This window comes from Zootoca vivipara, chromosome 1 (genome assembly GCF_963506605.1).
Source record: "Zootoca vivipara chromosome 1, rZooViv1.1, whole genome shotgun sequence".
Taxonomy (NCBI): Eukaryota; Metazoa; Chordata; class Lepidosauria; order Squamata; family Lacertidae; genus Zootoca; species Zootoca vivipara.
In genome coordinates, this window is record NC_083276.1 from 71,034,581 (window position 1) to 71,046,966 (window position 12,386).

The 12,386-nt window shown below is 38.2% G+C and overlaps 1 protein-coding gene across 1 annotated transcript in view; it reads right to left on the bottom strand.

Annotated features, from left to right (window-relative positions):
• Positions 1 to 415: 415 nt before the first annotated feature.
• Positions 416 to 12,386, bottom strand: part of PIK3C2A (phosphatidylinositol-4-phosphate 3-kinase catalytic subunit type 2 alpha) — a 46,314-nt gene continuing 34,343 nt past the window's right edge. The window contains exons 21-33 of the mRNA XM_060275983.1: positions 11,160 to 11,252; positions 10,622 to 10,751; positions 9,875 to 10,011; positions 8,265 to 8,434; positions 7,694 to 7,850; positions 7,175 to 7,284; positions 6,786 to 6,993; positions 5,542 to 5,666; positions 4,719 to 4,836; positions 4,544 to 4,625; positions 3,608 to 3,717; positions 2,916 to 3,041; positions 416 to 1,280 (exon numbers count right to left, since the gene is read on the bottom strand). Coding sequence (XP_060131966.1) covers positions 1,098 to 1,280; positions 2,916 to 3,041; positions 3,608 to 3,717; positions 4,544 to 4,625; positions 4,719 to 4,836; positions 5,542 to 5,666; positions 6,786 to 6,993; positions 7,175 to 7,284; positions 7,694 to 7,850; positions 8,265 to 8,434; positions 9,875 to 10,011; positions 10,622 to 10,751; positions 11,160 to 11,252 — 1,749 coding nt within the window. The 3' untranslated portion in view covers positions 416 to 1,097. The remainder of the gene's footprint in view (positions 1,281 to 2,915; positions 3,042 to 3,607; positions 3,718 to 4,543; positions 4,626 to 4,718; positions 4,837 to 5,541; positions 5,667 to 6,785; positions 6,994 to 7,174; positions 7,285 to 7,693; positions 7,851 to 8,264; positions 8,435 to 9,874; positions 10,012 to 10,621; positions 10,752 to 11,159; positions 11,253 to 12,386) is intronic.

A 12,386-nucleotide genomic window follows, 5' to 3' on the forward strand; every position in this document is an offset into this window, starting at 1 on the left:
TCATAGACTGAAAAACTGTTATTGTGCCCAATCACATCACCCAAAGTTTCTAGTGCAACTTATTCTCAACCGGCACCTGATACTATGCTCTTCTGCTCTTTAAAGTGACCTGGAAACGGAATTCCAAATCCCTACCAAATAATGCATAACCCACAACATTTATCTGGAAATATATGTGCTATGCAGCAAACCATGGCATAAAATAGCTTCAATGTACATCTTAATGTGGCAGTTTATCAAGGTATAACTTAAGGGAGCACAAAAATGATCAAAGTCAACTGGATAAGCATTTAACATTTTGGTGCCATCTGTGTTTGACTTAAGGAAGCTGAATAAACTTAAAAGGGGGAGGAATGTTAAATGAAGTATTTATATAGCAAGCCATGTGAGCAAACATTCATTCTTTTTTTTAAAAAAAAAAAAAAAGCTGGATAAAAAAGTGTTTTAGAAACAACTATCAGAAATGAGATATAAGAAGCAGCTGAATGACAAAATAAGGCACCATAGTTTACTACTTCCATTACTGCCACTCATTCTGATAAAAGCCTCAAAGAGATTTAATGAGTCCAAATGCTCACTAAGGAGTATCTCCAGCTGTCTGTTTAAATCTCCCTTTTGACAGTTTGTGCAGCCACTAACTCTTTTCTGACAAGGAGCAATCTTTTTTTACTTTGATATTTTTTGACATGGTATTGTGTCTGATAACAGCAGCATAAAGCAAGCTTCCAATATATCAACAGGCAAGCAATTCAAATGTGACTGAATCTAATCTACTTTTTTTAATAAAAAAAACACCCCTTAGATTTATTTGGAACATCTAGTCAAGGTTTATAACTTCATTATCCACAGATATTAAATTTATACAATTCATTTACAGCAATGCTTGGATATTATTACAGTAAAAGCAAGAAGCAGAGCTGGTTTTCCAGAAGTCCTGTTTAAACTTTGTGAAGGCTGGTCCAACAGCAATCTGCCAAATTGCCATGTTTTGTGTTAAAGTGTTTGAGTTATCTTCAAGTAGGAAAAAGTGACCAAATATAGGTGAAGTCGAGTTTATTCAATTCTGTTCTAATTTTCACCTCTCTCAGATGCCAGGTTCACAAATATAGTACAGCAGCAAGTCGATACCAGTTGACAGTCTCCTTGTTCAAGTTAAATTCCTTTAAGGAGAGTGTGACACCGCCCAGGAAAAAGTTCTCACGCAGCGATTCAGCGCTGAGTACACTTAGCTGAAGTTCCCTTTGCTTTAGAGTCTCTTTGCTATATCCACTGTATACAAGCTATATAAAAACACACACACACCGTAATTCATAAACAATGAAAGCGAAGACAGTTTATTTACAAAACATCCAGGATTAAGTTACAAAAACTCATGGTGAGTAAGACACATCCCTGTATAGAATACATCTTGTATTTTCTAGTCCTAGGCTTATTACCATTTGCTGGGTGAGAGAGGCAACCTTCTGCCCCCATCTTCCATATGGAAGATAGGCATATGGTACCTGAACACAAATGTATGTTTTAAAGGTATTTCTTTTGACCTTCATTCATTCATACAGAATGGGAATGGTGTTGGGTTTTGGTCTTTTTTTATAAAAATCCTTTTATTAAATACTGGAATATGCTTACCTATTTATGTTTCAAAACATTCTTGAACTAGCACCTGCTCTTTGAAGGGCAATAGTTTAATTAGTGATGAAAGTTGGAAAGGGACAATGTCAACATAATTACATGTCTCTGATTTCCATGCACACACTTCTCATCTGCATCCCCTGGGATTACAACAGCAAGTGTCTGCATTCATTTTAAAGCCCTACTCAACAGATTATCATCATGTGGGAATATCTGTAATTGTAGGCATACATATATCCATAAACATATCTGCTGAACTGGAATGTTTCATTCAGCTGTGAATATATGGATTTAGATGTCCACCTATATTAGATTACAAATTCTTCAATTAGCCATTGATCTATTTGCTCTGCTGTCAAGGATTGTTCACAAATATTCTAACATCTTAGCTTAAATGCAGTTGCCGTGGTGTATTTCTAGTGTCTGCCACTCCCTAGGCAGAAAAGATTTGTTGGGGTGGAGGGACAGGAGGGAGAGAGAGGAAGAGGGACATACAGGATCACCAGATTGCCAACACAAGCCTTTTGTAACATTTTGGATATCTACTCAGAAGTAAATACCAGTGAACCGAATTGAGCTTACTTAGATTTGATCTAAAGCTTTCTACCGAAAACAAGCTTGTATAAACTTTAAAAATGGACTTGCAAAGTTCCTTCCCTACCTTCACTCCCAATTTCATATTCCATTGTTTTAACTGTCACATTCAGAAGTTTGAGAATATTTTTTTTAAAAAAGGCTAGTTTGGATTTTATGTATTCCTGGATGGGAGCATTTTAGAAATGACTTGTTAAAGGTGGATTGCCAGGAAAAATCCTGGCACTGGATTCTTGCTTGAAGAAAATATTTTGGAACAGGTTCTCCTCTCCCACTCCGAATTCATAAACAGGGATAAAGTGCTTTCAAGGATAGAGCTAACCTCCCAATTTTTGAAATCATTCCCTGTTATCGGAGAGTGGCACCATGGTTTACTGGGATGTGAGAGAAAAGCACTTTCTGTGATCCTAACTGGTCATCCTGAAAAGATGGTAGACTTAAGGCATCTTGGGAAGTAAAAGCAATTGGAAAATTGTACAGCCAGGCATATATATATATTCTGATCCCAAGCTGCTTCATACAGCATGGGTTATGGGAGATGAAAGACAGATGTGATTTAGAATATGTTTCCTACTCCCATTGGGGCAATTCAATGGGGGCCCTCTGACTTGTTCTATCAGTTCTATCTATGTAATATGGATTTGCTTTGAAAAGCCACCAAATATTATGCATGGCTTATTTCAGCTTACCATTTCATTGAATGTTGGATTTCTTGTTTTCCGTGATATCTTGGTTTTCCGTTTAGAGGTTTTATGTATGTCTGGAAGCAGATATGTTTTCACATATGGATTTGGGTCTGTACCATCGTCAGTCACCTGAGAATGAGAGCACATCTCTGGTGTAAGAAACAACCACCAACCATACTGAAATAAAGACATTGGTGTTGCTGTTTAAATAACAAAGGAATTTTTATCTTAGGGATCATACCCTTAGAAATAACAGTTGGTAAGAGCTAACTAAAAGGTAACGGTAAAGGACCCCAAACGACTCTGGGGTTGTGGCACTCATCTCGCTTTACTGGCCAAGGGAGCTGACGTTTGTCCGCAGACAGTTTTTCTGGGTCATGTGGCCAGCATGACTAAGCCGCTTCTGGCGAAAGCAGAGCAGCACATGGAAACACCGTTTACCTTCCCACCAGAGTGGTACCTATTTATCTACTTGCACTTTGATGTGCTTTTGAACTGCTATGTTGGCAGGAGTTGGGACCGTACAAAGGGAGCTCACCCCGTCGCAGGGATTCGAACTACCGACCTTCCAATCAGCAAGCCCTAGGCTTACTGGTTTAGACCACAGCGCCACAAACGTCCCTAAGAGCAAACTAGGTACTTGTCACCAAAATCTACTATAAACTTTCATATGCATTTTCCAGTTTTGTACATACCAGATCCTTAATGTGCATCACCATGATAAACAGAGTGCTGTTTCTATAGGAGATAGATAGTTTAACTTCTCCTCCTACTTTGCCCAAGGTAGGACTTGAAGGGCTCACATCTTAAAAAAAGAAAAGGCAGAATGATATTTCTCTCTACATTCCATAGTCAGAACCTTATCTAACCTGTGCACTTGTCATTCCTTTTCCCCACAGAAGCCAGTTTATGGAGTTCTGACTACTTGAAGTGACAACATGTAATGTCACATTACTATCACAGATGAATCCAACAAACTGTCATTGAGGAGATTGTGACAAAATAGAGTGAACTGCACAAAGCCCACTGGACAAATCACACACACTTTATTAGATAACAAATTCACCTCCTCTCCATCAAAAACTTTCACTACTTTATATCAATCTGTTTGTAGTTTGACAATTTCCCACAGAGCTTAAATTACAGGTGTCTAGAAGGGAGACATTTATTTATGGGTGGACTTCTTTGGCAAAATGAGAAATGTGACATTTGTTGAAATATATTCTATTTGCTGGTTCTTCTATTAAATATAAAATAAGAAATGAAGCAAAAAAGGGGGAGGGGAGAAGAAAACCAGCACACAAAATCATTGAACTTGTATTTTAAAATAGAAAAAAACCAACAACCCTCAAATGTAAATGTTTTGAGATACATTCTCTTTCAAGGACACTTTAAACAGGTAAATATTTTTATTCACACACGTTATTTTGAATTATTGGTTTGTATGCTAGGAAAAACCGGGGGGGGGGGGGATGACTGTAATGTTCAATAGCTAGTTCAATACAGTTGTCCTCCTGTCTTTATGATTTCCCCTTTTTGTGCTTGATAGAATGTAACTACAACAAATATTTTCACTTTTCAGGACACAGTGATCCAAGTTGCCTTTTCTTCTTTAAAAGTGATATTCTTACCTGTACACTTGGCTATTCCATCTATTCCTTCAGCTTTTTCATCACGAAGTATGGGGTGGAAGAATGTATAAACAAGATCACACTAGATTTGGAAAGACAAAATGTTATTATGAGGTGACTGGACCCAATATAAAGGAATTAAAAGAATGATGTTTATATCACTTTGTAGAATTACCTCCGAAACATCTGCAGATGCATTCATTAAACTTTGTATGTAGCTGTTCAGTTCCACTTTCCTTTTGGCTGCTACATCCTTTATGTGTGTTCTTCCTAAAACCATCTTATTAGGAAAGCTGCAATATAGATATAATGAACACCACATTAATAACAAGAGTAGGTAGCAACAATCAGTATTTAACTTTTGCTGAAGTAAACAATCAAATACTTCAAGACTGTAAGACAAGATATTGGTATAATTTATGAGTTGGTCTAAAAGCTAGGGCAATCTTACAATAGAACTGAAAGAACACTGCAAATTATACTGTTGCCAGCTGTCCAGTATTTGTTACTATATCAAGAGTACTCCAAGTATAAGGTAACATGTCAACACACATGCTCTAAGGAAATATTTTCCACCCTTCTGTCCCCTCTCCCTTTTCTAAAACCTGCATCACTCAAAATAACTGAGCAACAATTAATAGCTATTACTAGTAAAAGTTCTCTGTGTGACATCTATGTCATATTCCGAGCCAGTTACAGCAAAGTGTTGTATACTCACAGTCTAGCTCCTGGAATTTAAGAGTGCTGCATACATGGGGAAATATATTTCATAAAAGGTTAACTTTCACACTTCACTTGTGTAATCCCAGGAAGTGAGCCTCAGTTCACAGGAAAGGCTGTGGCTAATGGGCATAGCATAAATTTTACATGTTGAACTATTGCTATGCCCACTTTATAGGTTTTAATGTTACTGAGAAAATTTAATTGTTGCAAAACATGAAAGCTCAGTGGATTTCAAATTATTTTGTTTATATTTAGTTGAGTTTTCAGGAACCTACCCTGGTAACTTCCAAAGAGGAAATAGGATGCCAAGCTTATTGTGGAATTCCTGGAATTCATCAAATGTCCGAAAAATGAATGTGGGTTCACATTGCCCCTCTCTTAAAACCCTGACAACATAGATCTGCCAAACCAGAAAGGAGCACACTTTAATAACTTTTATAAACACACAGACACACACAAATTCTTCATCTATTTCCCATCACCCAACAAAAGAAAGCAAAGAGATACAGTGGAACCTCAGGTTGCGAACATGATCCATGCGGGAGGCACGTTCGCAACCCGCAGCGCCACATCTGCGCATGCACGCACACGATGTGATGCGATTCAGCGCTTCTGCGCATGCTTGAGCACCAAAACCCGGAAGTAACTCATTCCGGTACTTCTGGGTTCGGTGCGTCCGTAATCCGAAAATGCGCAACCCGCAGCAATTTCAACCCCAGGTAAGACTGTAGTGTCATTATCTCTAGTGTGTAAACACACAAAAAGAACAATAATAATTTCAGTACCAGGTGTTGCAAGTGTGTATACATGTTTCTTCCTCAGAATTATAGCTTCTCAAAGCTCTTACATAAGAGGGCAGGAAAGCGGAGTTTCATTAATGAGAAAAGCAGCAGTGAAAGGCTGCAAGCTATTTTCAAGGTTACATTGGTTTTATGTTTGCTGTGACAGGGTGCATGTGCACGCTATGTATATGTACAGGAAGCCAAAAAAGCTGAGCAGGTCCACCCAACATTTACAGAATTCATTTTCTACTGTATGACACTATCCTGGAAATATGTTTCCCTTGTAATGTTAGATTGTGGAATTAAAGCTTGGCACTCAGATTCAGGGACAACTGATCATAACCTGAGCTGTTGAAATAGTATTGCTAAGCTGTTATATAAACACTGAATGATGGCAGACAGGAACTGGCCATGGCTTCCTGATCAGCAGAAGCATGCAAGGCAAAAGAACACACACACATTCAGGATTTCAGAGTCTATCCCGTTATAGTATGAAGGGAGCTTTTCCATGGCCAACTGCCTCTCTGCTGGAGCCCTTCTTAATAAAGTAACAAACATTACTTCTTTCACCCCACAGTTAAATGTCTTGATGTACCTGATGCCAAGTTCCAAGATAATACATAGGCAATATTTGTGGAGAAGCAACAGCTTCAGGACTCAGCAAGTTGCACCAATAATAAAATGAAAAATGGCAAAACCTGGAAATCTTAAGACACGGTATGGATCCACATACTTACATAATATTTATCTGGGTTGTATCGCTTATGGTATGTAAAGACAGACACCTCTTTGATACGACCATCTTGTTTAAGTGAGTGTGTTTTGGGAGAAAAAGAGAGGATGGGCTCATCATTGGAAGGCAGGCCTGAAAAACGCAGCTGAGCAAGGTTGTGAATGAAAAAATTGAACTTTGTGGCAACACTTCCCAAACTTGATTCAATCAACCTAAAAAAAAAAGGGGGGGGGGTCAGATCATGTTCATTTCCTTTGAGATGTACAGTACATTTGCTTAATTGGAGTAAAAAGGGAAATTATTCTCATAGATCACAAAATTGATCACACCTACTTTATTAAAACTGATAAACATGCATAATAAAGTTTTTTGTAAAAGGGGAAAAAGTGGTACCTTGTAAAGAAAATTGTAGCTTCAGCATCTGTAGTTTGGGGTTGAAGAGCATCCTGGACGTATTTCAAGTCTTGAACTCCAGTAAGTTCTGGCAATCCAGAAGAGAGCATCTATAGAGTGAACAGATATGTTTTAAGAATGGAGGTCAATTATTCACTGGTACAGCCAAACCAAACCAGTACTATATTATAAAATAGCATTTCCAGATTTTATTACCGCAGTCATTATGACATAAATCTAACCTGCAGTTTCCTGCACTTAACACTACGTAGTTGTCTTTAAGCACAAGAACCATTCACTTGAAAACACCCACGGGTTACAAGCCCACTTGCACAACTGACTTCCCCTCCCAGAAACAGAACTTCCCCATCCTCCTCTCTGCTTCAGCATCCTGCAACCCCCCCTTTTCCAAAATACGCGCTGAAGATTGAGGGACAGTCTGGAGCAGAGGTTGCAGGGGGAGCAGAGGAAGCCTCTTGCTTTATTTGGTGAAACCTCCAACAATACAAAAACTATTACCAGTGATAGGAGGTTAAGAAAAAGGTTGGCTCGTTTTCTTATCAAGTTATAAGCCTGGCAGCAGAGATCTACGAACAACTGGAAACGGATGGTAGGTTTTTCACCACCGTTGATAACGTAGGCCATATCTGATGTCAGCACAAAAGGAGCCCGATCCCTTTAGAAAGAAGAAATAAATTAAATACAGATTTTTAAGTACTGAAATTTCATTTTCTAAACTTCTAACATGTGAGGGAGTTTCACAGGAACTCTGCAAACTGTGGAAAAATGGAGGAGGAAGCAACTGCTGTAAGCAAATGGTTCAGAGAGTATCAGTGGCCCACAGCCCCCTTCACTTCTTCGTATATTTTCATGAGTCAAAATAAAATCAATGTAGCTCTAGGTTATCAGATGCAGAGTCTGTACGGCAACCATACCGTGTCATATTTAACATTATTTTGGAAGAAAAGTTACAGCTAGCAGAGCATACTGCCACAGAAAGCTATCAATCTTTTCAGGACCATTTATTACTACTGTATAGCTGTAAAGTTAGCTGTATAGTTAAGCCTCAAATTTTACTTTGAAATCATACCTCTTAAAGCTCCCAAACATCTGTGCATGGCCCAAAAACTTTCCAAAATCAATATGGAATGTATGTCCTGTACTTCGAAGCATGATGTTGTCATTGTGACGGTCACAGATACCTAGGACATAGGTGGCCACGCAACACCCAGCACAAGAATATATGAAGTTTTCAGAAGCCTAGTATAAGGAAAATTAAATGTTAAGTTAGATTCAATCTAATTTACTACTTGGAGAATACTACTGTGGTTTATCATACTTAAGTCAAGCGTGGTAGCAGAACTGCCAGTCGCTCAAGTAGAACATAATTAGGGACTTTTAAGTATTGTATTAAGTTTTGCTTAATTATTGAGAAGTTAATAGGGTAATGGGATCAACTGGAAAAGAGTAAGCACCATCTTGTGCTAGGTGTTGCAAGTAGGTTTTAGAGGTGTTAAGAAGGGTTAGGAGAGAGAGAACCTGAAAAGTTTAAAACTTATGGCACACAGTCAAATGGCTTCTACAAATTAATAGGCAACATGCGCAATTAGGAAGTGTAACAAAAAATTTGCACTAAAATTAGAATAAAAAGTATCAAATATAGTAATAACGTTACTGTAGACCAGGCACCCCCAAACTGCGGCCCTCCAGATGTTTTGGCCTACAACTCCCATGATCCCTAGCTAACAGGGCCAGCGGCCAGGGATGATGGGGATTGTAGTCCAAAACATCTGGAGGACCGAAGTCTGGAGATGCCTGCTGTAGACCTTCCTTTTCTTTCCAATATGTAATATTTGCTTTAAAAAACCTGTTACATACTTCAATAGGAGTTTCTAAACATCACAACAGAATCTGGTTAGTAGGTTGATACCCATCTGTCTCGAGAGACAATGGAATGTGCCTCTGGGGGTGAAGTCAAACTGCTGCATTAGCAGCACTGAAGTGACCACCCCAAGGCACAATAGAATAGTTTCCTTTTAAAAATAAATGCTAGAATAAATATTTGGCATGTTATTTTTAAAAATTAAACTAAGCCTACTAACCATTTTTTTTCCTCAAGAAAATAAAGCCTGCCTGAAGTAACATCCTTGTCCATCTAGTTCAGCCAGAAGCAATTTTCTAGGATCTAAACAGATGTCCCTATCTCTGTTTCTGATGTCAGAGGTTGAAGCTGGACTTTCTATATGCAATATATGTGCCCTACCACTGAGCTATGCCCTTTTCTCAGTAGCAATGATTACATCTCATAACGTGTGTGTGTTCCATCCAAACATCCCAGGGCAGTTTACATGTCATAATCAGTTCATGTTCTGAAGCCATATTTACTTATAGCCTCCAGCTCACTGAATGGTCTTCAGAATGGGTTACATAAAACATAATTGAAAACAATGTAAAGTTTATGAAAAACATAAAGCCATTGGACTATCCACTGCAAGAAGCAGGTTGCTGAACTAGATAAACTTCTGACTGACACTGTAGGCTCTTCTTAGGTAAGAGGGGAGCAGGACTCAGACAGTAATCATTGGTGTGCAAAGGAAAAGACAGGGGGCATGGAGGAGGAGAGGTGGCCTGGCTCCATGTGCATTTCCCTGGCATCTGTTCTTTCCTCATGAATTTCAATCAGTTTCATATTAAAGTTACCTTTTCATATTCTTCTTCTGTAGGGTTGTATTTTCTTAGCCATTCTGCAAGGGGCTTATCTTTAAAGGACCCTGTCACTCCATACTCTACTTGAATTTTCCTAAGTGTATCTGAAGCTGGAACAAGCTCCACCAAACCTTAAATCCAATAAGCAAAAAAAATTTACTGTCAGGCATACAGGATTTGTACTCTATTGCTATAATGGGTTTAATTAAGTCTTAACTTCAAACATTTTAAAGAAATACTTCTGTGAATCCAAAGTGCTTGCTGACAAATAATGTTGCATGACATGAAATATTTGTAACTGTGCTCATTCAAATTGATTTTTAAATCAAATCAATACTTTGTAGATAACCAAAAAACTTTGTAGTTAACAGTTTTAGAAGCTGCTAGCAGCAGAATCCTTACAATTTTTAGCTCTCCTCTCCAATCATATATTTGAGATTTCTTCATATGGGATAGAATTTCCTTTACATCCATCTTAACACTTTATCCAACTGATTTCAGACACAGCTGAAACTGCAAGAGAGTGCTTTATATCAGATAACTCATCTCCTACAGATGCTACCACTACACTTGCAAGGTGCTTCTCTGGATTGCTCTGCAAATGCAGACATACTTTTGAGGTAGAGGCTTTAGAGCAATCATGCTAAAGCTGTGTTCCCACTGGGAACAGACACGAAAAGCAGACCAAAATCTAGATGGCATGGAAGGCATTATGCTCTGAGAACTACGAACGGTTTGCACCTCTATCTTTGCCAGTTGAAAGGCACTTGAAGATAACCATCCGCAGGTCCAGTCCTTCCTGTAACCAGATCTTGTCCATAATTTTTATCATTTGCAGCGCCAACATATCTTGACGCAGATCTTCTCCAACCTAGAACAAAAGTAAGGATGCAAATAGAGGGAATGACTTTCAACAGGACATATGTCATATGCTGGGGTGTGCATAGTCAACTACGTTTCTGCACAAGACCAGAAATGGGTGTTTGGCTTGAAAATTCAGTACTTCTTACTTGAAGATGAATGAGCAAGGCCTGGAAAACCCCCAGAAACTCAGAGAACAGCATTCTGTGCTCGGGGTTTCGTTGCCATCTATAGCTCCTTCACGGGCATACCTAGGGTCCCTTGGCAAGTAGCTGTATTGGTGCCCCCACTCAATTACTTACTGCAACAGTCATACATGCCATAGGTATGTATCATAAAGCTAACTAGTTTTAAAAGATTTATCCAATTTATGTTACCACAAAAGTATGCATGTCAAACACATACTGAAAAAATGTACCTTAAACATGACATTAATTTCTTCTCCCAAGGGATCTGCATTCACCAGAGCAAGTTTAAGAGGTACTGCATTAGAACTGAAGTAGGAACATGCCTGCAAAATATAATTTACATTAATTAACGGTAGACTAACTAGCAATACAAAGGCAATACTGCATTAGAACTGAAGTAGGAACATGCCTGCAAAATATAATTTACATTAATTAACAGAAGACTAACTAGCAATACAAAGGCAATACTGCATTAGAACTGAAGTAGGAACATGCCTGCAAAATATAATTTACATTAATTAACGGTAGACTAACTAGCAATACAAAGGCAATACTGCATTAGAACTGAAGTAGGAACATGCCTGCAAAATATAATTTACATTAATTAACAGAAGACTAACTAGCAATACAAAGGCAACCAAGGAGCTCCAACTATCTTTACAAGAAAATATTATAATTAATTTTGCTAAACTAGCAAATAAGTGAACCACAAAGGATACAGAAGCCCAACTTAAAAGCAATATCTTTTTGTTATTTCTCATGGCTATATTGATGAAGTGAGGATGGCAGATTTGCAGAGATTTGCATTGTATCATCTAACCCTGGTACCTCATTATAAAAATAGCAAAGTATGTTCCAACAGTATTATAAAGCTTTTTTATAATAAAAATATGCTTGCATTTACTATACATATTTATATTATTCTTTATTTTCCCTCCTTTTATTGTTACTTATTTTGTATCTTATTAGCAATGTATCTTTTTTTAAAAAAAATATTTATCCTGCGCTCATGAATGCAGGGGGGGGGAGGGAACTTGCAAAGGAGTATGGCTTCAACAACTTCCCGTTTCTTCCTACAACTGTGCACCTACGCAAATTTATTTTGACAGTTTAGTACAGTCGTACCTCGGAAGTCGAATGCCTTGCGAGGCGAACGTTTTGGTTCCCCAACGCCACGAACCCGGAAGTTATTGTTCTGGTTTGCAAATGTTCTTTGGAACCTGAACATCCATCAGGGCTTTTGATTGGCTGCAGGAAGCTCCAATCAGAAGCAGCGCCTTGCTTCCCAAACGTTTTGGAAGTCAGACTTTCAGAACGGATTCTGTTCAACTTCCAAGGTACAACTGTATTTGTCTTCAAATTTCACAAAGCACTGAAGTCAAGATGAGATTACGCAAAAAATGTATGCGTATTTCTAATTATGGTGGTTTTATTTTCTTTAGCACTTTCAAAACCTG